The sequence below is a fragment of the Caenorhabditis elegans genome, chromosome X (genome assembly GCF_000002985.6).
Source record: "Caenorhabditis elegans chromosome X".
NCBI classification, from domain to species: Eukaryota; Metazoa; Nematoda; class Chromadorea; order Rhabditida; family Rhabditidae; genus Caenorhabditis; species Caenorhabditis elegans.
The window spans coordinates 11652954-11677451 of record NC_003284.9 but is presented as its reverse complement, the minus strand read 5'-3'; the positions used below and the strand labels follow the sequence as shown (position 1 = coordinate 11677451).

Here is a 24498-nt window from a genome sequence, read left to right as displayed (position 1 = left end):
AGACATAGGAAGCAGCAGAAACTATAATTTTTCACGGGAGCAAAGGTGGAAATGTACAACTTGGTGGTACTCAACAAATATAAGTTAAATAAATACTTCGATTAATTAAAATAAATTGATTTAAAAAAATAGCAAAATAATCATTGAGGTTAAATTATGCTTACGTTTTCTGTTGATTTTCAAACAAAAAGTTATTTGCTTCTACCAAGTCAAATGATATTGATAACTTAAACTACAAGAAATTAGGCGTTAAAATAAAAATTGATAAATACGATTTTTACAAACAAATACTACAGAACTGAGATCAATTGTTTGAGATGCTTTTGGAAATTTGGAAGATGAGTTTTTTTTGATTGAAGGAAGATAGTAAAGCGATGTTTCAGTTGTCCCATAATCCGCCTAAAACGTGGATATTTGGAATAAATGGAATTCAGATGATAGACTCTTCACCATTTATTGTGAAAAGAGCTGGTTCCGCTTTTGAGCAATCGATGAACATTTGAGGCAGTGGCGTTCTGAAACTTTTCTTCATTTTAGTAAATTATTAACAATAATTTCAAAGCTGAGCTTAAAAAAATCAATATTTTAGAAAACTTGGTCATCAAAACCTAGAAACATTTACAATTTGAAATTGAAATACGACAAACTACAAAACGCGATGTTGAATAGTTTTAATATTTTCAAGATCTGTCATATGTTTTAATTTTTTTTTTAAATAAACCATGTTTCAAACTTAAAAATCATTTACCGTGTTGGTGTTTTGGGAACAGATGTACTTGTAGATGCTTCAGAATTATCTTGCTCCATGACTATTACAGTTTCTTGTGGTTTTGGAACACGAGGTGACTGACGTCTGGGTTTTCTAGCCGGGTGTCGTCTGACCGGCGAAGGAGCACGAATGTAAATACGGTGAATGGGTGAAGTTGGAGTAGGGGATTCAGACATATCTTCTGCGGAGAGATACATCGTGCTGGTTTGCACTGAGGTTCCAAAAAAAGGACTTGGGGGACTGTAGTACGGTGGAGGGGAAAAGCTTGCAATGTTGTTGTCCGATACAAAATTTGTAGGATTGTAGGCAGGAGGAGCATTTGAATTACTGAAATTTAATTATTATGCATTTTAGAAAATTTTGCTAAATAACTTACTCAGTGATTCTGCGGTCTTCAATATCAGCGCTTTCATCATAAGATGGAGGGTTATTCACTGATGGTGGTTGAATCAAAATGTTTGTGCTCTCCATTATGATTTGGGGTGGAGGAATTGGAAAAGGTGGAATAAATGTTGGTGTTTCTGGTAGATCTGAAATGTTAACCACATTGACATAAGATCCTCTTGTTTTTGCTAGTAGTATTATTTTCCATACCATATCCCCAGCCTGTCACCATTTTATTCTTATAATAAAACAAAATCTAATTAATCCACTTAGTTCACTTATTAAACCTCCGTGGTAAACCGGAGTAATTGCCAAGAGTAACAGACGGGTGTCAGGTTTGGGTGCAAGATGGCCATTGTTTTATTCTTGGTGTCTTCCAAGCAAACACTTGTGCTCTGCTATAATGCCTGGAGGGCGTGAGATGAGAAGAAGTAATCATTATATAGCCAATGATGTGAGCAGATGTCGTTCATTCTGTCAAGGTCGGGAGACCGGAGGCCCCCTGTACGCGCAAGAAGATGGGCACCCATGTAAATAGATAGTGTACGGTATTTATGGGAACAGATGCCAACATGAAATGTTGCCACTTGGTGTGACCCTATCCATGTGGGGCACTGAATATTGTGGATAAATAAATGAATACTGTCTATATGCGGATTAGAATTAATAGATTTGTCACCATATTTCCTTCTTCAGGGTATAAAGCTTCAAAATAAAGAAAGATCATATGTATATTAAAATTTTAAACTAAAGATGGTGTAGCATCAGAGCGGAAAATATTGGAATTTACTTATCTGGTGCTAAGTTTGAACAAATAGCAGGTTCAAAAAAAGTTACCATTTTTGTTCTATTTACGTTATAAAACTATTTAAGTTATAATATATTACAATTATAAATTGAAGGAAATTTAATTTTTGGGATACGGCTGCTACATAAGGACCAAATTTATTTATATTTAATCATTGCGAATGTTCAAACAATGCTTTACTTATCTTCAATACATCATTCAAAATTGACGTTATTTTTGAAGTATTTTTAAAATAATTGTATTAATGCGTTAACTAATGTTACTTCTATTAACTCCTACAATGTTCAGAATTTCAAATGTTACGCCACTCACCAGCACGGCGACAGAAACCCGACAGACGTGCGCTCCCTTCTTTGAACAGCAAAACGCTTTGTGCGGCGAGAAAAAAGACAGATGTTGAAGTGTATGTGTATTGTGGCATAAAAGATGGAATTACTGTCTGTCGTTCTACTGTGCAATTTCACAATCACTCATCCGCCGATTCTCGTAGCCCGATTATAGTGTGCATTTCCGCATGGAAAAGCCAAGAAGACAGAGAAAAATGCAAAGGAACCCTCTAATTAACGTCAAGTTTCTCCTCTCTTTTTTAAGAAAAGATTTATCATATTCACCCGTTGCTGGTAAAATTGAATTTTTAAATCTTATAACGCAGTCTGCACTTGTACTTCAACAAAAAATTTTAGAGATACCACTTACAAGGAGGAAGAGGTGGGCGATCAGTGAGTTGAAGATCGTGTTGAAAATTTGAACGAACTGTGTTGAGTACCACATCAGATTGACACGGTTTTTTGTCAGTAATGAAAAAAGTGAGCATGATTATTCCAATACCAGAAAGAACAATCGCAGTCACTGAAACTTTAAACCAACTCAGTTGACCGTTTAAGGCAACAATATATTGTATCTTACCTGTCAATGCAGCAATCGTCGCATCATGTCCTAAACATACGAGACTGAACAGTGTGCAGGTCAGTGCTGCCAAAATCACAATGATCAAAGTGACAATTCGAGTTGATGGTTGAAATGATGCCATGGCTGAGGATTTTACTCAATCTAAATGTTGAAATGAAAGGTTTGCCAATTGACTGCTAAGCTCTGAAGTGGGCGCGCATTGAGACGTGGCAAAAATAGTAGATTTGTGGAGGAGTGTGTGGAATAAATCGAGAACGGGGACTAGAGATCGGGAAACAAAAAGCAAAAAAATAGATGAATGCGAGTAGAGGAAGACAGAGGCACGAATCTGAAGGAGATGGGTCATAAATCCTTGCGAGCTACGGTATCCACGGAGACTAGCCATCAGTTTCAAGAGCTGACTGGTTGGCTTTTTCAAATTTAGAAAATTGAATAAAATATTTTAGGAAAAGGAAAAAAGCGAAAGAAGAGCCGAAGTCTTATTTGAACTGTGCATTTTCAAATCAAATTACTCTTGCAAAAAAATTCAAAATTGGTCAAAAATATATTAAGACGTTTCTTATAGCAAACCTATAAAAATGTTCACTTATTTATACCCAATTTGTCACCTTATCATCTTTGCAAAACACAACTAGACTCAGGCTAAATTTTTTCTTGATGGCTAAAAAAAAGTATAAACCTGGTTCCAGTCCATGACATATTTACAACTTGGGCAATTCATATCACACTTTTTTCGGATAGAATCAGACTTTTTGCATGAATCTCCAGGAAGAAGATTGAAATTAAAACACGTAAAAACAAAACAGAACATTTATCGTGTTTTACAACTATTTTTACGTTGGCATCTCTTCTTAAGCTCAAAAATTATGAAAAATATAAAAATGCATTCTCAACATCTAGCTCAGAATGGAAACAAAATGTAGAAGAACATGAATACTAACAAGCGAGGATCTTAAGAGGGAGGAGTCAAAGTGTCCCGCGCGCGATGAGCAACTGGCCTATGCACCCCGCGAAAACCGAGTCGCATGATGACAGATGGTCTTGCTGGACATAAAGGATGTGATACCAAATTCTTGACGCAAACTGTGTCATTGTCGTTTAAAGGGAAAATTGGAGAAATTGGAAGAACATGAATGTACACGCCTACCTACCGATACAATCCATCATTCAATATGATGCACATCTGCCCCGCAGTGCCTCGCCGGACCCCGCTGATGATGAATTTTGAAGCATCTTTTGTTTAGGCGTAATACGTCTTGGCTTTCAAAATCGCATTTGTTCCTTACACATTCCAATAACAAAATGACATTATTCCATCGTTCCCGGTCACGTCCTCCAGTTCTCAATAGCATTAAGAATACTATTGGCAGCACAAAACCTCAGCACATTACAGTGAAGCTCAGAGAGCTCATTTGCACGTTGGACAAATGTAGTCAGAATGCGGATTACAATTACAAAAAGCGGATAGAACCAACCCATTGCTTTTTCTCGTTTTTTTTTGTATTTTTCAGATTCTCTTCCAAGAAAAAATCGACGATTGCCCAAATAGAGCGGAAAATGGGGAAGAACGGCAATGAAAAATGAGCAGAAAAAAAAGAAGCGGCGGAGATTGGAATCCCCCGGAATTTGAGAAGCATAAATTGTATGAATGAACCCCGTCATTTTTCACTTTTTAAATAAAAAATGAGTAACGCTGAAAATGCTTGATATGCAAATGAAAAATTTCAAAATTCGGTAAAAATGTGAAGAATATTACAAATCAGAAATTAAATGCTAATTTTGAAATTACTGTCTGTATTGCAATTTTAATAAAGCACGTAGTTGAACAGAGTATTCTAGATACATTCATCTTGAACAACACGTAATTTCAGTAAAAATAAAATTACAACAAAATTTTACAATTGATTTGTATTATTATTACAAATGTTAAACCAAATTTGAAGTTCTCACGTGTGTATTTTTAGATCATGAATAGATTTATAGTTTAGGAGATGTTTTTACAGGTTTTCAATTTACAAATTCAAAATTTTCAAAAGATCACCAGAGAAATTAAATGAACTTTTAACTGTTGCAATATTTACAAATTAGAAAAACTCCAATGGATGTTTTTTTCGAAATATGTTAATTTCTGAATTTAAAAATTCAAAAAATCCTGCCTTCAACTTTTAAAATACAAACTTCCACAATCATTGCACTTTGTGATAAATGGTTCTAACAAGAAGCGTATCCGCGTTGTATATGTTGTTTTATCAGTATGTAGAAAATCAGCAATCGGAAAAAATGTATTATTTAAAATAAAAAAACATGAAAGACATTCGACTAGATTGCTGGACACACATTTACAGGAACACGGATTTTTGTCGTTCTTGCTTCGAGAAAAACAAGACATGAACTGGGAATTAGGAATTTGAAAAATAATAAACAAAGAATTTAAAAAAAAACGTTGCGTTTTTTTACAACAAAGCTCATTACTACCCTTCATAAAACCGCATCAATAGTACTAATAGCTGAAAAATGGACATCTTGAAAAGCGTAAACTCTAAATGCAATAGGTTTTTGATATTAAGTGAAAGAGACTGTGAATGAAATGGAAACAATTGAAAGCAATAAAAAACGACATGGTTTGATAAAGGGCCACAAAGTCACCAGCCACGGGGTCAGAGTTTTTTGGTGAAAATGCTGGATGGGGTAAACTGGGATGGGTCGATGACACAATCACGGGATGATTCAGACTTTTCGGATAATGGTGTTCGTTCGCGAAGATCGGCAAATGAACGTTGGTTTCTGTAGGATAAGATGAGTCAAGTTTTGTCATGATACGCTAAAGATTTTACCGCATTGCAAATGGTTGCGACTTTGATGACTGGAAATCGGTGGATGGCATCAAGTGATGGCGAGATGATGTTAACGGAAGGGCCATTACTGCTGTTATCTCAGCAACTTTACATCTGACAGATGTTAACCGAGCTTTCAGCCGACCTACTTCTGTATGGAGGTGATCCTGTAAAATAAAAGAGGAGGTTAATAAAGAAAAACAATCAGGTTCATTTATTTTTACGTGTTCATGGATGTTTGTAGCTAGCAAAACATTTTTTAGTGTTTGCACTTTTTATGCAAAACAGTGTTGCTCGCATTGCTTTTGTTTTGCCAATAAATACACCTGATAAAAGATGCGATGCACTAAAGTTCAAAAGTTAATAACAAAAACCGTACAAGGAATACAAAAAATTTGAATGAAACAAAAAACATTTAGTCCGCTCATAAAATATAAATCTAGCACTATTCATGGTTTTCAGAACTTCTGAACCCTGACCTGTAAACGTCGAGTTTTTAAAAATATTACATACGTGGTTCATGATTGTCGGAACAGGATCTTCAACAGTCATATTCTTAACTGAACCTCCAACAATGATATTCAACTCATTAATTTTCGGTTCAACTTTTACGCATCTTGCACAAAAGCTTGTCGCTACTCGATTGACAGAGCCGTTCTTCTCTAGGCCATGCGATCTCGGAGATTTCGATTCCGTGTCGTTGATCCTGAATGTCAATTGATTGATTTTGATTTGAAACTGATACAACTTACTTATACCTCTCGAACAAAGAGTACAACCGAGAAGATGATTCTTCGGCGTTCTGAATCTGAGACAATTTCCGTGTCAAATTCAGAATTTGGCCTTCATACATTTGTTTTTGAGCAGCTATCGATGAATGGAGCATCTAATAAAACAAGCGTAGATTTTTAAATATTCTCTCAGAAACTTACCTTTATTTCAATTTCGTAGTCATTCACATGTGGCAATTCGTCAAATGCGGTTGTGGACTTTTTTGCTCTGTCCGTATTCTGAAATTCAGCAAATTTAGAAAAGAGATATTATTAGATAACTAAAGAAATTATAGCTTTTTGAACTATTTAATAACGAAAATACAAGTTCAACTCAACGCAAACAAAATTAAATGACTTTGAAAAGCTTCTACGTTGCAAATTGGGTGCAAAAGCAAGAGTTAGCTTGATTTACTGTACGATAACAACAAGCGGACCAACAATTTCTACGTGGGGGGAAGACTTGCCTCAACCTACTTTTCGAGTAACGACTGAAGGTACTGTTGAATAAAGTTTTTAAAAGCATTAAAAGCTCACCTTGGCTCGATTGATGAGCAATCGATCGCTTGATAAGTTTTGATCATTATCATTTAAAGATGTTAGCATTCCTCGACTTCTTGGTGATAATCTGAATTATGTTAAAGTATAATCGACACTTTCTTTTTATTTGAACACTCACAATGATTTCCTGCTATTTTCACTGAACACTGTGAGATTACCGTCTTCGTTTATTCCTAAAAACACTTATTCATTTTCAATAAAATCTCCCCGTACAACGAACGACTTGAACCCGATTGTATGTTATGAATATTCTCATATCTTCGCATTCGATCCCGTTTTTTACGTAACCGCTTCCGCCTTCGTCGGTAGAATATTGATTCTGGCTCACTATCCATTTCCGATAAAGTATCACCTTTTTGTATTCGGCGCTTTCGAATAAGAAGAAGCTGAAAAAAAAGTTGTAGCCATAACTAAGTGTTGACAATAAATACCTGACTACGGAAAGGGGGCGTCCATTGGATGTATGCTTCAGGAGAGAGATCGCATTTGGAATTTTTAGATATATCACGCAACTTTTCTCGTAATCTCTGAAATTGTTATGGAATATGAAATGTTTAATATGTTTGAGTGTTGTTTTAGATAATTAACATTGAATTTTTTGTATAATGATCTTGTTTAATATATGAATAAAAATGTTTGTGAAGATAATGTTAGTTTTGATGTTTCAAAATGTTTCTTTAAAATGTCTGAGTGTATCTAAAACTATCTGATTCTGCCAACTGGTACGTGTCGCAAAAACCGGAATTTAAATTTTCGCATTACACGTGACATATATTGTAGTTTTTACATGTATTCATTTCGGTCTAGTTACTTTCTTGCGTTCAAAACTAATTTCAGATTGTAAAGCCACATATATTGACATAATTTTATTTGTTAACTAAATGCTTCTTATTTTCAGAATTTTGAACGGCATTATAAACTGTTTGGGAAATTTTTCATCATATTTGGTTTCTGGAGCTATGTATTTTGACTTTTCTCTTCTACCTACCGTGTTTTAATACTTACCTTATTATGTGCCACCATTAATTCAACTTTCTGCTTCCAGGCGATTATTTTGGCATTATCTTCCGATACCCGAAACTGTTGCTTTTTCCTCAAGTCAGCCCGTAGTTCTCTATTTTCTTGCTCTAAAGCATTGACAGCGTCAGTCTGATCTTCTAGTTCAGTTGTTATTCGCTTGTTATGCCTTTCCACCAACTGCAGCTTGTTTTTCAATGAAGTTTCGTTTTGTCGAACCAGCGACAGATCTTTTTCAATCTGCAACAGAAATAATCATAATTCATATTCATGCAATATGCTTTTTACGTTTTCAATTTCTTTCTGCATCTCATGCCTCTCCATTCGAAACTTTTCCTCCATTGCCGCAATCCTCCCCCGACATCGTTCTTCCATTTCTCTGCAGATAAGAAAAATGATAAGAGATCTATAATTGGAGGAAAACAGGAATGAATAGTAAAAACCCACTTTAAGCGGTTGTTATAGCTCGCTTCAATGCTTTGCTGATTTTGATCAAGCTCCTCGATAAGCATATTTCGGCGTTGGTTAGCGATATGAATTTGTTTCTGCATGTGCTCACATCTCATTTCAAATTCTCTAACCGTACATCTGAAATGAAACATTTTTGGGAACAATGTTTGAAAAAACATTGAATCTCCCCTCTTACATCAGATATGATCAAAATGAATGATTGAACAAAATGCTGTTATATTTTGTTAATTTTGGGTTATAATACTCTGAATGTCGGACTATAACCTTATAAGTTTTTAACAAAAGTTGTTTTTACTTATTTAATGTTCTCACATAAAATCACATTATTCGTCAAAAGTTTTTTGATGGATAAACTATTTTAAAAGCATTTTAGATCACTTCTCAGCTATTAAATACTCACCTATAATTTTCGAGAAGAGATTTCATGCAGAAAAACGCAGCTCTTGCAGAAACTTGCGAGTTATTAAGCAAATGGGACAGTGTAGATTCTAAGTAGTTGCCGAGTCCCACCAGACTAATCATTTGAGACGTTGGCTGCCCAAAATCCTGAAACACAAAATGCTCATGGAAGCATAAATCACGAGCAGTAGCTCTACCTTTAACAATGAGATGGCCTCTTCAAGCTTCAATCCGGAAGTCGTTAAATATTCAATGACTGCTGAATGGTCCGCTTCACTGAAATTGATTAATTATTCATCTTATTCTTTCACTCTTTGTATCATTTCTGTTAGTGCGACTAACCCGGAATTGTTAACATCGAGAGTTTCAAATAAGTTGATGCTTGATATTCGATACGAGTCCGCAATGAAATGAATCTAAAAATTTATTCGTCAAAGCTGTTCACATTGCATATTATTTTCTTACTTCTTCAGTCATTTTCTGTCGTGACCTGTACTGCATTACAAACTCATTTAACGATACTTTGCCAGAAATTGCACATTTATCAAATATCCCATTAACATCACCAAGGGATAGAAGATCCAATTCTGAAGTTGACTCGCAGATCGTATGAACGTCATAACGTGTCAATCTGCAAAAAAAAAGAATATGAATGAAACATTATGTATCGTTCATCAATCTAATAGGAAAGCAATTACTATACCGTTGCGTATCTTTAATGCCTAGCGATGAACTGGATTTGTAAGCGGCAATCAACAATTCATCTTGGTTTCCGGATGCCAAGTCGATGATTTCCGGAAGAAATAATAAGAAGCGATCTTTAAATTGCTGCAAGAAAAACAACTATTAGTGAATCGTTAGGACATTGCCAAAATCTTACGTTAAAATTAATAGCATGGTCGTTGCACAAAACTCTGTCGATGATACTATTTGCAAAAATTGACAAGTTAAGTTTTTCGCAGAGAATCAGCAAACCATCTTTGTCCAGTAATCCATTACGATCCGAATTGCATGAATTGAATAACTAAATTGAATTATGATTGAGAATAATTTATATTTTAATTTTTGTTTGAATATTTAATTTTAGTGCATTTAAGTGTTCCAAATTAATACTTCACGCCATTTTTCACTTTGAAAATTTAGTTCTTTGTTGTCCACAAATGGGACACAAGATACACTGACTTTCTTGTCTTGTAACAACTAATTTCAATTTATTTTTGATCTAAGCTTAAGTACAAAGTAATTTGATTTCAGTATAAGTCGATAATCTTTAATAGTTATTTTTTAGTTCTAATTAATTTAAATAACTCACTCGTTTTAATTCTTTTACGTGTACGTTTTCGTCGCTCAAACCTTCATCCTGTTGAGCCATTGACTGCATTCAAATCATTTCGATTTAAATCCTGAAAGTTAAACAGAATCAATTATATAACCAGAAATCGATGAAAAAAACGACACGTGCTTTAGAGCTGCATATGAATTTGCATATGAATCTCAACACGAAAAAAGAGCTAATTTTGAAATAACTGTTGGGAAGAAAAATAAATGGTGAGAGAAAAAAGGAAAACGAGGGGGCGAGCAATAAAAAAAAATGACAGAGAAAAGCCAAACGAAAAGCACCAAGTTATGGAAAATAGCGAATCAGAATATAAGGTCCCCAGAGATTAAGTCGGAATTTGATGAACGTACGACGCGCAGAGAAAGATGCATAAAAAAGAGAGCAAGGATAGTGTATAGTAGTATAGAGAGTTTAGACACAAAAAGCAGTCTTCCCGTACACCACTAGACAAGCGCTTGTGTGTTGGCCGTGCGCTTTTTGTGAGCGGCCCGACGGGCCGCAAGTAGTCAAAACGGAAAGGCCGCAATGAGCTGTAAAAGTATCACCGATCGGATTTGCTTCTTTTTTTATGGCGACATCAAACAAAAAGTAGGTTTGGCTTTTAGCAATTGGTGATACTAGTTAAGATCCTCGGATTGGATTTTGTACGACAATAAAACGAAACAAGCGGGAGGATTGTGTGGAAAATACTATGTTTCGGTGTGTGTGTTTATAAGAGGTGGGCCCGAGTCAAAATGACAGCTTGGAGAGCGGGTACCCCATGTGTAATTACTACCAGTCCCTTCCACAACGACTCAGTTGGACTACGCTTTTGAATTATTTAGTTCGAGGTCACTGGATGTCTTGCTACTTGTTTCTCTTGAGTATGAGAAAACCAAACCTCAAATTTAAGAGCTTCCAAACCAAATTCAATTGATTGATTTATATATCCAGTGCTGTGGTGAACTTGAAATAACATTTGGTTGTAGTATTTTTCAATATGTTGTTTCAAAACATACCTTTTAAAACATACCGTTTTATGGATATATATGTATATATTTTTGTTTTTCTAAAAAGTACAGGCGTGGCCACTGGCATAAATTTAGGGGTTGCGTATAGAAATTGTACGAACTGTATTAGCAATATACCCATCTTGGTTGATTTTTTTCAATATTTAAACTTTAAAAAATGGATGAAAAGCAGTCTGTGAAGGTGATCTTATATCAAAAAGAATGTTGAAAACAAACGAAAAGTACCAAATTTTTGGTTTTTTTCTTGTATTGTTTTACTGTTAGAACACCTAAATACTATCACTATTAAACATTTAAGATTTTCGAAGAACTAGTGAAAATGATGACGTAAACGAAAGTGGAAGATTTCCGAAAAAAGTAAAAGGTGGACAAGTTTTTTATTGTCATCTGCCAGTGAAAAATCACTAGCGATGTCTATCAAGCAAATGCGAGGAGGCGATGGGAAGAAGAAGAGGGAGAAGTGCTATTTTGAACCTGCCGAAACGTTGGAAAAAAGTGAGAACTAGTTTTCTGCGCGGTCGATGACTGACAAATTTGCTCGACATTGGGACAAGTGAGGACAAAACACAGAACGACAAAACGAACGGTTTGAAGTGAAATGATCGGCATGGCGAATAGTTAGGTTGGATTTGTGTAATACATAAAATCTAGTGGACATTCCACGAGCATCATCATTCTTTACACATCGATTGCGCGCTAGAGTGTATGTGTGTGTGTATTTGAGCGATTGGCCGTTCAGAGCGATTTGTATCAAGTTGAAATAAAAATTTTGATGCTCATGTTTCACCACACGCTCTCGTGGGCACTGACCAGCCAGCTGGACGCGTCGTGGCCATGCGATTAGTTACAACTGGCGGCTGTAAAACTAACCGATTGAAGCAGAAAAATGAGATGACTCAGTTGGATATTTTTAGAGAAAAGGAAAACTGTGGTTTATCAATAAAACACAAAAGATTGAATTCTTGAGAAAAATCTATTGAGAAAAATTAAAAAGCAAAGGAACAGTGTGTGAAAATTTTCCAACAAAAAATGCAATCGAAAGGTTCTCGTAAATATTCAGAATTATTTTCAAAATTATAAATCTAGCCTAAAAATAATATTCTGAGAAGTTATTTTTAGGAACAAAATTTATTTTTACATTTTTTCCACCTGTTACCAAAACATTTCTTATTTTTAACCACATTGTCTCAAAAACAAAAGCCAGATTTAAAAAAAACTATTTTCGGTACTTGTGAATTTTACCCTTGAATTTAAAGAGTAATTGAGTTTAAAAAGTAAAAAAAAATTAAAAAGTAAGATGTATCTCACACGTACCCAATTTTTAATTCCGAATACCAAGTAAAAACATCGATTACGAACTTGTGTTACGCATTTCAGAATCAACTTTTGTGTTGTCTTTAAATATTTAAGCTTTTTTTTAAAGAAAATATAAAAACTAAGCCATATATAGAGTGGTTAGTCACTGACTGTAGTATGTAGCAATCGTTTAAGATAACATCTAGAGAAAAATTGTCAAATGTAGTACGAATGTTTTTTTAAATATAAATTCAAATTCATAGAAGCAAGCTGAAACACGGGAAATCGGAAAGTATGAAATAGAATACAACAAAAATTAAAAAAAAAACGAACGGAAAAGGAGCACACATCAGTGTTCATTCATTGAAAACAGAAGATGGAAAAGAGAAAACATATGAAAAAAATAGAGAGTAACCGGAGTATTCTTCAATGGACAGAGGAGAAACTGAACGTTTGTTTGATTCGGTACAAAAGATCTTTCCCGACTGTGTCGGCGGCACAATGTGAGCCATTTTGCTTGCACTTATTCTCATGTAAACATACACGGAAGGGAGGTGACCATCACAACGAATGACTACCCACTTTAATCACTACGGGCAAACATTTCATTGTATTGATGTAAAAGGTGAAGGAACACGGAGAAACTAAAAGAAAAGTGAAGAAAAGAAGAAGTAGAAGAAGGTGAAGATAAAAAGGATGAGTAAACGTAAGAAGAGCTTAAAATAAAATACGAGAAGCGAAAGTTAGATATAAAAGCAATGGATTATTATGCCAACGTTTGGACTTTTTATCAAGCATACATATATCAATCTAATTTCCGCATAGTGAATTATGAAGCTGCAGGGAAAAAAGTTAATGGAAAAGATTAATTTAAAACGAATAAATCATATACGAAACATGCAGCCTAAAATTGAATGAAGTTGAACAATCTCTCGGAAAACTTGGGATTATGAAAATATACATGAAAAAAATTATTAAAGAACCTAAATTATTCCGGTCATCTACACATAAAAAATAATGAATGTTTCCAGTATTTAATATGAATGTTTGTAGACTACTTATATTTGATAAAATCTCCGAGTATTACACAAGTATGCTACGTGTAATTGGAGAGCACGTTGTTCGATCTCAAAAATTTGAGGAAAACATATTTCAGACTCTGAAATTCAGAGTATGTGACGTCACATATTTCTAATATAAATAAATTCTGCGATATTTCTGAAGGTCACATATCAAAGAGTTGCATATGCATCGCAACTAGAAAATTAAAAACTGAACAAAATAAATCCGCGTTGCTTTTTTTTCTAAAGAAACCGATTCTGATTGGGAGACCACCAGAACGAAAAAGACGCAAAATGTTTTGTCACTTCTCAATGCATGGAAGAGGTCGACGAATGAGGTTAGAACTTTGCGAATATGAATACGAATTAGTGAAGGGCGTATGACACACTCATCGAAACACACGGGCCAGTGATTGAAATGGTATTATGAAGAGAAGGAAAACATCAAAGTTACATTATTTGTTTTGTTAGTTACCAATAAGAATAATGGATGGTCTTTGTTGTTGGCGCAATTTCAGATTTCACCAAGATGGTTTCTTGAACACGCTGAACAAATATATAAGGGAATTTATAATACTTGATGAGATTTCGAAAAAGTTAAATCTAGACAAACGTCAATCTTATGAATTTTAAAATATATAACATGATAATTTGTTTCAAATCCTAACGTTGTCTACAAAAAAGAAAATTAATCATATCACAACTATATTATAGTTTTCAAATGAAAAAGCTTCATAAACAGTCTTCAAAAAGTCAAAAGTTTGTTTGACTAATTATCTAGTCTTATAATTCAACTGATATAAAATCGAGCAAACATTAGCTCTATAAGAAATAACAAAATTATCATTGCTCTTCAATTTTCAAATTCGTGTTTGTTGAGAATATTTACTTCTTTAAAGTTTGTTTTCCGATATTCCGGTTCTTCACTGATACTTTTCTATTTGCCTTTGCCGGAATTACCCGAAAGTATCATTTACTTCCGTTGTTTGAATACTTCAAAGTGCATAGCTCCGCTAACTCGGCAGAGATTTAATACGCAAGGCATTGGACACTGGCGCACTTTTTGTGCAGTTATGATATGCGCGCGAATATGAGAAGGAGTGGACGAACACAGGAACACAGGAAATGAAAACACCTGCCCTCTTTGCCGGCTGCAAATCGATACGGACCGTTGCCTTTCCGTTCAGCTGTTTCTATCTTTTTTCTTTGATCATTTTTCCTTTTTGTAAGGCTATCTGCTGCAAAATGATAACATACAGTTTTATTTCTCTTTGAGTGTCGTCCGTGGAGAAATGAAAGAAATGTAGAATCCACTTTAGTTTTTTTTTTGTCTTTCTATGCCTCTATCTCTCCAGATTTCTCTCGGCTTTTTCGCTCCAAAAAGCCTACTCTTCTAACGATAGCAAATAAAGCTTTGAACTGATTTGCCCTCCCGTCTTTTTTTGTTGGTCTTTACCACAAAAAATACACTTTGCGTTGCTTTCATCACCGATACTCGCACGTGGCGAAAGATGGGAGAGGAGAAAACATCTACAAACTTTTTTTGTTGCCTCCTGCCCATCATCTTCAGTCATCATCGCACGTGGGCCTCTTACCTCATGTGCAACTCATTTTCACTTCCTGACAGATCTTCGCAATGGGAAATTGTGCTGAATTTTCAAATTCTGGCTCAGAACAAAAGCACGACGTCATTGACTTCGCGAGATTTTCATTTTCTTAATTGCTTTTCTCTTCTATTGGCTTTCTTTTTTTAGTTACTCGAAAATCATTAAATTGAATTCTACCCATTTTTGTTCAGTTTCCTAGTGTGATGCGGTTTGATTTTTGAGTTTTTCCTCCGAAAGAGACGTTAGAAAAAAGGAAAGATAGACAAAGTTTCTCACATAAAATTATCAATTCGCACAATGAAAAAGAGCCAGAGCAGATACGGTTAGTCGATGGTTTCCTCCCGCACGTGCTATCTATCTTTTCTTCTTTGTTACTTTTTCTTGCCTCTTCAAGTGCACGAAACACTCTTATCATATTACATCATTCACACAACCTAGTGAACACGCCATCAACAACTAGACAACTAAGTTTTATCCTTATCACTTGGTCTTTGTTTTCTCTCTTGCATGTTATGTAATTTTCTGAGAAATTGGAAACACAATTAATTTCTTTCAGTGCTATGTCGGAACTCGTCAAGACATTGGTTCTTCGTCCGGATATCTCCAAGCCAAAATGGGATCAGTCAACATTTGAAGGAAGAGCCAAGGTAGATTGAATTGGACTTTTGACCTCGAGTAGTTAAACGTGATCCTTTGCAGCATTTCTTTGCCATCACCAACCCGCTCAACCTTTTCCACGGCGAGAAGCAACTAGATGAATTCAAGAAGATTGTGGAGGATTACAGGTAAAGAGCGCAGCACTGCAGAGGATAAATGGATTCAAACAGAATTGACTTTTGATTTTTGACAAAAACAAATAAAAAATGGATTGGGCATGTTGGATTAGCAAAATATTGAGAACATTTGTTCAATCCCTACCGTTTTTATAGGTAATCTGAAAACAAAAATCAAAAATAGGAAACATTTTAAACAATTGAATGATAAGATGAGGGTGTATGCTTGAATTTTTCGAAAAAAAAATAAAATTTTTATTACAATCGAAAGATCAGTTTGATAGTTTGCATTCAAACTGAAATTTTACTTTAAGTAAGTATTGGTAGTGTGAAGTTTAATCAAAATTATTTCCAGAAAAGGCTCTGTATCTAATGATCTCACACTCAATCAGCTATGGAAGGCAAAGCACGTCGTTGATTCTGCATTCCACCCTTCTACTGGAGAGAAGATGATGATGGTTGGTAGAATGTCGGCTCAGGTTCCAATGAATATGGCAATCACCGGAGGAATGCTCACTTTCTACAAGTCACCAATGGCTGTCATCTTCTGGCAATGGTTGAATCAGTCGTTCAACGCGGTTGTCAACTACACAAACCGGTCTGGTGACGGTGGATCCGTCAGTCAGCTTCTCGTATCGTACTGCGCGGCCACTGGAGGTGCTCTCACTGCTGCTCTTGGATTGAACTCTCTTGTCAAGGTGAGTTAGCATCAGCCGGTTGTCACTGGGCATTATATCCGTTCAGTTGTAAAATTTCCAGAGATTGCAATGATCAAAAGATTGAAATGATATCATTTTATTTTTTAGAAAGCACCACCACTTGTAGGACGTCTTGTGCCGTTCGTGGCTGTTTGTGTGGCCAATTCCATCAACATTCCAATGATGAGAAGAGGGTAAGTGCTGAATTAATTAAACATTATGAAACAACTGGTTGTTTTTTTTTTCAAACCAGAAGAACCTTCTTTTGAAAAAACCCAATAAAAATATCCCAGTCAAGAGAAAAGGGAACTGAAAAAAAAATCAGATTAATTTTTATGGTTTGATTTTAACCGTATTAGAACAGTTTCATAATTGATTTGATTTTTTGAACAAATATGAAATATTTTTACGCGAAGTTAACAGACAAATTTTAAGCCAGATGTACATGTTAAAATATTTCATAGTGTTTTTTCCAATTTCACGGAGAAAAAGAAGTATTGAGAATCTGACAATTTTATCAAATGTTGATCAATTCTTGGCAGTTACATATTAACTATTTCTCTTAATATTAAATATAGTTTTATTTTGCAGAGAGCTTACTGAGGGAATCGACATTCTTGACGAGAACGGACAAGTCATTGGCCAGTCCCCAGGTGTTGCTCAGTCAGCAATTAGCCAGGTCGTAGTTTCTAGAATTTTCATGGCAGTCCCTTCATTTGGTTAGTCATTGAACCTAACAAGGCATCATCACAACTTGCTTATTTCTTTCAGCTTTCATTCCAGTCGTTGTGAATGCCCTCGAGAAGCGGCCATACTTCAAGGCCAACCCAAAGATGTTCCTTCCTCTTCAAACCATTCTTTGCGGTCTTGTTCTTTCTGTGTCGACGCCGGTCGGATGTGCTTTGTTCCCGCAACTCACCCCAGTTTCGTTTGACCAAATTGAGCCGGAGCTTGCGCAGAAAATCAAGAACTTGCCAAATCCGCCAAAACAACTATACTGCAACAAGGGATTGTAAATATTAAGCAACTACTATTGTTTTCCAATTTTATATATTACCGCATCCTGGAGTCATCCGGTTTTCTCAAACTATGTCGTACGTGTGTTTTTCTTAAGAATGAATTTGAATAAAAATATGAAGATAAAAATGAAAATTGTAAGAAAAAAAAATTGTATTCTAAGATTGAGCAGGGGTCGATAAGAAGTTTCATTACTGAAATAAATATGTTGTAAATTTTAATTTTCAAGTATGATATGCTTAAGGACTGCGACAATTATTTCCAAATTGCCAAAAGTTATTGAGTTTCAATAGAATAAAATTTAAAATTTTCATTGAAATACAGATAATTGCATATAAATTACTCAAATTTTGATGAATCGCAACTTCATAATAACTGCTCAGAAAGATTCACCATCTCGGTTCTTTGTGAAAAGCGTGTCGATGGTAACGTGCATCTGAAATTCGATTTGTGAACCCAGCACAGACTCATATTTGTATTTTCTAACCCGAATAATTTGTTCATGTTCGATGCCAATCTCGCTGCAAGTGTCGTCATCAAATACTTCTTTGTCGTCATAGAACATACTGAAAGTGAAAGGATTTTGAAGATTGTTACGCTAAAGTGTATGAGATACAGGCTATTTAGATTTTTTTATTCAATACTTGATTAGATAACAAAATTGAATGAGATAGTATTTGAGCATTAGGTTTATTTTAGACAGATTTTTTGTATTCATTTTATAACGAGAGGGGAGCATTATTAAATTTGAAATTTGAAGTTTCCTTTTACAAAATGAATAGCATGGTTCTTTGGTAAGATTTTAAATTCCTAAATAATTATAAAGCCTGTTTAACTTACTCAATCTCATGTGGAAAGATGTTGTACTTGGCTGCGTACTTGTCGCGAAGTTCACAGAGCGGCGCCTTGTAATGGATTGTCATGATTGAAGCACGAATGACTTTCTGTAAAGTTCATAAGTTTAATGAATAGTTTAAAAAATAGTTTTACCCCTAGATGGTCAATTTCATAAGCATAGACGCGGATGTTATTATTCACAATTGGAAAGCAGGCCCCAGGCTTACGGTAGATAATGGGAACTCGCATTTTCAGCTGAAATATACAGGATTGCGAAAATGGAATAATTTTGCGTTAAATTCTACGCATTTATGTAGTATATAGCCAGAAGCAAAAGATTTTTGGAACAATTTTGTAGCTGCTAAGGGTCAGAGCAGTTCAAATGGAAAATTGATGCAAAGCACCAGTCGACGTCGTTGCTCATGACGGGTGAGTTCCATAGCGTGTGTCATCTTTTCATTCGAAACATAATGTAATGAATGGTGGACTACCGGGCGCAAAAATGGACGGATATTGCCTGCCTGCGCTCTAGAACACGTCGTTCTTTTTTTGTGCAGAAGAAGAAACAGGGCGCCGTCCAGTGCCTGTGACGACCAGGGCACCACAAGAGCACAGAATCAATAAAGAACAACGCAGTCGGCTACTCTGTTTTCTATGTCTATACTATGACAACAAAATGTGGTGAACCGAATGGAGAAAAGGAGCATGAAAAGAGAGAGCCAATTTTGAACAAGAAAAAAAAAATACAAAATGAGAGAAATGTGAGAGAAGTGTGTTTTTGGGAACGAATGAAAACGACAAGAAGGAAACAAAACCTATTATTACCTAGATTTCAAACTGGCTCTTAAAATAGAAATATGAATGAAGAAAAGCTGTGCATCCAGTGTGACATGAAAATTGTTCGGTTTGAAAACGTCAGAAAGTGATATGAAAGAATATTTGAGATGCACAATGTCATAAACTGTTTTCTCCTTTAAAAACGTTCATCACAACTCTGAATTACCTATGAAATTTGGTTGAAATTTGTATGTTTGTAAAAAGTACTTGTTGATGTCGTTCCCCCAAAAAGGTTTTTGATACATTTTTTGATTGAGTCGTGGATTTTTTTTAAATTTTCAGACATTATCTTCGAAACCCAGAAACTAATACTTGTGTTATTTCGTGGTTAATATCTTTTTGCAGGGTAGGTATGTTTTCCTTCACTGCTGAAAAAAGTTGTTGATAATTCTTATTTATTAAAACACAAATTTTACCCTAATTTTAAGGGTTGCAAAAAGTTTTACAAAACTTATGTTTATCTTCGATTGAAGATCTTGTGTTGGAATTCTATAAAAAATTGGCATTTCGTGATAGATTGTGTAATCAATTTGGCGATCTCGCGTTTTGTTTTCAAAAACATCAGCAAAGCATATCGTAACATTGATAGAAAAGTATCTAAATATCAAAATCTTACTCGTTTCAATGTTCTTACTTAGTTTTTTTTTATTAACACAAATCCGCATCTAGATTGAAGTTTATAAATTAACGTTTTCTCTTTAATTTAATAAAGCTAATTTTACATTTCCATTGTTAGAAAATTGTTTTAAAACAATTTAGAAACTGCAATGCTAGTTGACTATTCGTCTTTGCTCGTCATATTCCAACACCTCGAGAACATCGTTACACCCCCAGATTAGCCTCGGGCAGACAACTCATCTACACTCGTAATTGAGTTTTTTCCCCTTAAAAAAGAGAAAAACATCACGAAACGTATTCAATTCACTGAAAACGACTTTTTCAACACTATTTAATACCCTTTTCCAGGATTCTTAAGAACCTTCCATTAACAATTATCAAAATTCGAGATGAAATGTTCTCAATGTTTATGCTTCGTGGCTTACAGTTTCAGAGATAACAATCAGAATTTGTGTTTCTTGAAACTTTCTGGCAAATAGTCTTGAAAGTGAGAAAATCGATATCGACACTTTACTATTACACCCAATCGCACCAAAAAAGTGGAAGAGATGACACACGAGAAGTGCAAACGCGCTCTGTGGCTAATTGTAGTGCGCTGTCTCCCTCTCTACGAGACACTCACTATTTCATAGATGTATTCAATGAGACTCCCATTATTACTTATTTTTATTCGTCTCTTATGATATTTCAATAACCAAAAATGCATGTTCTCCTGGTGTCAATCATTTCCGTCGACGTGTCCTTTGAAAACACTTTGCCATTGTGTTTTACAAAGATTTATTGAGCCATTTTTGAAATTCTTTCAACCTTTTAAATTCAGCTCTTTAGAAATTGCATTATTTTTTGAACTTCAAATGGTATTTATAGAATGTCATAGCTATGATGAGAATATGGATACGTTTTCTACTGCTTTTCCATTTAGGCGGGCTTGTAGTCCATTGTGCTCATATACAAGGTATTATCAAAATTATCAAAATGAGTTCCTTAAAAATCAATACTTCAGGTTCATGGAATCCATCAGAACAGAAGGTTGTGGTTGTCACCAAGTTTGGGTATCAGCAGACAAAAGCGAAAAACGAAAAGGACTCCCGTGGATTTCTGTACGGGAATTTTTTACCGCAAGCAACATATAACTATTCCAGTAAGGAACTTTGCATTTATTAGATAGTAAAAATATTGTATTTCAGATCCCGTCCTCTTTGCAATTGTCTCGTCGGAAAATATCAACATCTTCAGGAAACCGTCGGCTGATTATGGAATGTCATGTGGATCGATGCTAAGGGTATTATTTTTTTGAAATAACACTGCGGATTGCAAAGAAAAATGTTAACAGAACTTAACAACAAAAGGATTCGAGCCACGATGTTATCCCAATGGAACAAGTGACGTCTTTCGATGGATTCCATGCCCGGATGGACATTTATGCAAAGGAGAAGACAACTCTGCCAACGTTATTCCGGGTTACCAGATGACTATGCAAATTCAAGAAAAATATAATCCTGAGCATTGGTGAGGGTTTTTCATGAGTAAGATTCAAATATATCGTAGCTCGTTTTCACCTGGTTCACGACAAATATGGTCATTATCATAACTACATTTGTTTTAGTACAACGTTTACTTTATTTCAAAAATAATTTTGTAACTTTAAAGGTTTGTGCTCCTCATTGCTTGCAACTTGGATTCGAACTGTGAATGGAAGGACTCTTCTCCAGATGTTTCAATAAAATATGACATCTGGCTCACTAATGGACGACCAAATAGTGAAGCCGTCAGTTTTTTCACGTTCAACTTTTCTTTCGATGAGCAGGTGAGAATGATTTTTGAAAATAGTTCCAAAAAAAGTTGTTTTCAGAACACGGTTCAATTATTTCTTTTGACTGTTGTCGCTTACGCAATTTTGTCTATTATTCAATCAGGGGCAAATTTCAAAAATCGACAAATGCCACCCAGAAGTGTGTAAGTATTAATTAAAGTCATTAAAGTTAAAAAAAAACAAATTCAGAATTCTTTCTCGTATTATTACTATGAAGTTAATTGGATACAGTTTACAATGTTTCAATGTATTGCTGTTTGCCTACGACGGGCAAGGTTTTTTCATTGCAAGGATTGCAGGAGAAGTTTTACGGTAAGAGTTTGTTCAGGTTTAAAAAAATGATAATGACAATCAAAATTATTTTAGGAACACTTCTGTCCAAGTGCACTGTTTGCTGCTGATCATGTTAGCCAAAGGGTGGGATATTTCGTACCCTGGAACAGAATACCCGAAACGATGTGTCATCATGTGGGGAGTTCTAGCTGGATTAGACACCGTTTTGTTTTTCTATAATTGTGTAAGTTTTCTGTGAGCGACACATCTTTTACCTTGAAATTCATTTATATTATACAATGCCTACTGAGCTAGGGGTGTTTTAAAGTTTTTTAAAACATCGTTGCAGTTTTACTTTGAGTGTCAAAAACCCGGTGCTTCGAATTTTTGTAGAATGAGAATCTAAAAAATCACAAAAATAGATTAAAGTTAATAGAAAAAAAAACAATTTACTTTTACATGCTATGCTCTGTAGGAAGCACATCTAAAGCATATTGAACAACTGAAAACTGTCTCTTTTATTGGTAAAATTGAATGTTTAATACTAACTAGATAATGTCGGTGGGTCATTTAACTTAACATTTTATTTTCAGACATTTGTTTACGATGTTCTTCACGACGTGGACATTTATTCGGCGTGGCCTGGCCATGGAATGATTCTTATAAGAATAATCTATGCTATTTGGTTTCTAATCGAGATTCGAAAATTGATTGATAGGTACTTTTGCAACATCAGACTATCAAGTATATTATTTTTTTACAGTGAGCAAAGTCGGCAGAAAGCCGAATTTTTAGCTCACTTTGGTGCTGGTTTCCTTGTATGGTTTGTGTCATTGCCAATGATTGGAATCGTCGCATCTTTTGTATCGCAGCTATGGAGGTTTTCGCTTATTCTTGGTAAGCCCTTTTCAAATACAGACTGAAAACGAGATTTTTTTTCAGCACTAACAACATTTTCAAATTTTGTGGCTTTGTCATGCCTTGTTCATCAGTTTTGGCCGAAATCTTCGTACAGAAAGTTTTTTGCAGACTATACAAAGTAAGTATTAACTTTTGAGTAGAGAATGGCTCAAAGTTAGCAGACACACATTGAAACAAATTGAGAATCGATTGTCCAATTTCACAATTTTCTCTTAACTATGTAAATCATATTAATTACTATTAATTATCTCACATTGCTTATTGGCTAATAATAAGTGAGAAACCGTACCTCCATCAAATTCAACTTATTGATAGGAGCAAATATTTGTGTTTTCCGTTTGTAAAATTTTTAATTTCAGCGGCCATCGGAGGTTGGGACGAGATGACTCACACGAGTTCAACGACTACGACAACTTTCTTTTTTACGCTGAAGATTCCGATTCCGAAACCGATTATCCAGAATGTGAAGACGTGATACGAACTCAGATCTAGCAAATTGTCATAATATCATCATTTTCTTCAAAACTAGGACTTTTCCTTTTTCCACTTTTCTTGTATATTTTGCTTCCCTGTCAGCCATGTATCTGATAACATATCCAGTTTGCACCTAATTTCAGTGACTAATTTGAACAAATGTTTGGTAGTTACGACTATCAATAATTATTCGCTTTGCAATTTTAAAGGATAGAGTGATTGTTATTATGTCTATTTTCTTTTTTCTTCTGAGATTTAATTTTTAACTTGATACCCCTGTGCCCGACGGGATTACGAAAAACAAACGCATGCCATTTAAACAATTTTCAACAATAAATGTCACTTCAATAGTCGTGTTTTTAACTATGTTTTTACAAATAAAACAAATCTAGTTTACAAATCAAGATTTTTTCAATTTGTATACCCCCAAAAAATTGAATTGATAAAACCCCAAGACTAGTATAAAAAGGGGACGTTCTGATAATTTGATAATTTTTTTTTATAAAAGTGATGAATTGTTTTCCAAAGATTTTACTGGAGCTTACGGAACACTTTAGAGCTAATTTCATTAGATCAAAATTGAGTTTTAAAGTTTACGTATTTTTTAAGTATAAATATTTTGCAATAGGTTATTTTGAGTGCAAGTTGAACGGTAAAGTCAAACTAACAAAAGTGATCAGTTTTAAAATATTTCTTCAATTTATGTAGTTTGTTTCGGAAAACAACAAAACAATACGAGGATGATAACTGATAGAGTATTTGGACATTACATCAATTTCCCAAACACCGTATTCTCATGCGAACTAAAATACAAACACGCGCAGTTTTTGAAATGTCACAAATCATAGCACTTTTCCATCGGTGCATGTTATGTATTTTGTTGGTAATCATAGGTACACAACCCAAATACTGTATGCACCTGTAGCAGATGTTTCAATACGCGGCTCAGTGACCAGGTATAATTGACACTGACATGGCTGACCATACAGACGGTTCGGGCGG

At 34.9% G+C, this 24498-nt stretch overlaps 5 protein-coding genes and 3 non-coding genes across 9 annotated transcripts; 4 read left to right on the top strand and 4 right to left on the bottom strand.

Annotated features, from left to right (window-relative positions):
- Window positions 1-379: 379 nt before the first annotated feature.
- On the bottom strand, window positions 380-2991 carry T04F8.9 (uncharacterized protein; the record flags this gene model as incomplete). Of its 2 annotated transcripts, none has more annotated exons than NM_001404208.1 (6): window positions 380-399; window positions 451-515; window positions 749-1096; window positions 1146-1299; window positions 2658-2816; window positions 2868-2991. In NM_001404208.1, the coding sequence occupies 6 exons, from the start codon at window positions 2989-2991 to the stop codon at window positions 380-382; spliced, it is 870 nt and encodes a 289-aa protein (NP_001391202.1). The 2 variants fall into 2 exon arrangements, with proteins under 2 accessions (NP_001391202.1, NP_001391201.1); NM_001404209.1 differs by having other exon boundaries at window positions 2658-2810.
- An 882-nt stretch (window positions 2992-3873) lies between these two features.
- T04F8.11 lies at window positions 3874-4003 on the top strand. Its single transcript, NR_072167.1, has one exon. It is a non-coding gene; the product is annotated as an Unclassified non-coding RNA T04F8.11 (non-coding RNA).
- A 1139-nt stretch (window positions 4004-5142) lies between these two features.
- Window positions 5143-10325, bottom strand: noca-2 (EF-hand domain-containing protein). The gene is made up of 19 exons (NM_077549.4): window positions 10235-10325; window positions 9803-9946; window positions 9626-9750; window positions 9388-9553; window positions 9265-9338; window positions 9120-9198; window positions 8924-9069; window positions 8500-8640; window positions 8341-8431; window positions 8041-8292; window positions 7467-7562; window positions 7256-7421; window positions 7154-7208; window positions 7012-7102; window positions 6637-6714; window positions 6457-6590; window positions 6218-6410; window positions 5705-5871; window positions 5143-5654 (listed from the first exon to the last, which is right to left on the bottom strand). Exons 1-19 carry the CDS (start codon window positions 10292-10294, stop codon window positions 5528-5530), a joined length of 2385 nt encoding a protein of 794 aa, NP_509950.3. The 5' UTR covers window positions 10295-10325; the 3' UTR covers window positions 5143-5527.
- Window positions 7648-7753, top strand: T04F8.10. Its single transcript, NR_072166.1, has one exon. It is a non-coding gene; the product is annotated as an Unclassified non-coding RNA T04F8.10 (non-coding RNA).
- Window positions 10326-11612: 1287 nt separating the features above from the next.
- On the bottom strand, window positions 11613-11798 carry T04F8.13. The gene has a single exon (NR_072165.1). It is a non-coding gene; the product is annotated as an Unclassified non-coding RNA T04F8.13 (non-coding RNA).
- Window positions 11799-15791: 3993 nt separating this feature from the next.
- sfxn-1.5 (Sidoreflexin) lies at window positions 15792-17942 on the top strand. The gene is made up of 6 exons (NM_077548.5): window positions 15792-15882; window positions 15935-16020; window positions 16364-16706; window positions 16815-16900; window positions 17298-17425; window positions 17478-17942. The coding sequence occupies exons 1-6, from the start codon at window positions 15796-15798 to the stop codon at window positions 17720-17722; spliced, it is 975 nt and encodes a 324-aa protein (NP_509949.1). The 5' UTR covers window positions 15792-15795; the 3' UTR covers window positions 17723-17942.
- Window positions 17943-18018: 76 nt separating this feature from the next.
- On the bottom strand, window positions 18019-18821 carry T04F8.3 (Rad60/SUMO-like domain-containing protein). The gene is made up of 4 exons (NM_001373509.3): window positions 18714-18821; window positions 18564-18667; window positions 18211-18289; window positions 18019-18159 (listed from the first exon to the last, which is right to left on the bottom strand). Exons 1-4 carry the CDS (start codon window positions 18807-18809, stop codon window positions 18103-18105), a joined length of 336 nt encoding a protein of 111 aa, NP_001359541.1. The 5' UTR covers window positions 18810-18821; the 3' UTR covers window positions 18019-18102.
- Window positions 18822-20882: 2061 nt separating this feature from the next.
- On the top strand, window positions 20883-23846 carry T04F8.2 (GPR180/TMEM145 transmembrane domain-containing protein). The gene is made up of 12 exons (NM_077546.8): window positions 20883-20970; window positions 21019-21156; window positions 21203-21297; window positions 21349-21524; window positions 21666-21822; window positions 21868-21971; window positions 22018-22140; window positions 22195-22345; window positions 22695-22819; window positions 22865-22998; window positions 23044-23140; window positions 23382-23846. Exons 1-12 carry the CDS (start codon window positions 20895-20897, stop codon window positions 23512-23514), a joined length of 1509 nt encoding a protein of 502 aa, NP_509947.1. The 5' UTR covers window positions 20883-20894; the 3' UTR covers window positions 23515-23846.
- The last annotated feature ends 652 nt before the right edge of the window (window positions 23847-24498 follow it).

What these genes read in the sequence shown, in the direction of transcription:
- noca-2 (NM_077549.4), bottom strand. Translation starts at nt 10,294, where the DNA reads ATGGCTCAACAGGATGAAGGTTTGAGCGACGAAAACGTACACGTAAAA. An exon ending in TCTCTTCTCGAAAATTATAG is followed by an intron (nt 8,641 to 8,923) that starts GTGAGTATTTAA and finishes GTTTCATTTCAG; the next exon opens with ATGTACGGTTAGAGAATTTG. An exon ending in TGCTCATCAATCGAGCCAAG is followed by an intron (nt 6,715 to 7,011) that starts GTGAGCTTTTAA and finishes GCTGAATTTCAG; the next exon opens with AATACGGACAGAGCAAAAAA.
- sfxn-1.5 (NM_077548.5), top strand. Translation starts at nt 15,796, where the DNA reads ATGTCGGAACTCGTCAAGACATTGGTTCTTCGTCCGGATATCTCCAAG. An exon ending in CATTTGAAGGAAGAGCCAAG is followed by an intron (nt 15,883 to 15,934) that starts GTAGATTGAATT and finishes GATCCTTTGCAG; the next exon opens with CATTTCTTTGCCATCACCAA. An exon ending in CATGGCAGTCCCTTCATTTG is followed by an intron (nt 17,426 to 17,477) that starts GTTAGTCATTGA and finishes TATTTCTTTCAG; the next exon opens with CTTTCATTCCAGTCGTTGTG.
- T04F8.3 (NM_001373509.3), bottom strand. Translation starts at nt 18,809, where the DNA reads ATGCGAGTTCCCATTATCTACCGTAAGCCTGGGGCCTGCTTTCCAATT. An exon ending in ATCTTTCCACATGAGATTGA is followed by an intron (nt 18,290 to 18,563) that starts GTAAGTTAAACA and finishes TTTCACTTTCAG; the next exon opens with TATGTTCTATGACGACAAAG. An exon ending in AACATGAACAAATTATTCGG is followed by an intron (nt 18,160 to 18,210) that starts GTTAGAAAATAC and finishes ATCGAATTTCAG; the next exon opens with ATGCACGTTACCATCGACAC.
- T04F8.2 (NM_077546.8), top strand. Translation starts at nt 20,895, where the DNA reads ATGATGAGAATATGGATACGTTTTCTACTGCTTTTCCATTTAGGCGGG. An exon ending in ACTTTTCTTTCGATGAGCAG is followed by an intron (nt 21,823 to 21,867) that starts GTGAGAATGATT and finishes AGTTGTTTTCAG; the next exon opens with AACACGGTTCAATTATTTCT. An exon ending in ATTGCAGGAGAAGTTTTACG is followed by an intron (nt 22,141 to 22,194) that starts GTAAGAGTTTGT and finishes AAATTATTTTAG; the next exon opens with GAACACTTCTGTCCAAGTGC.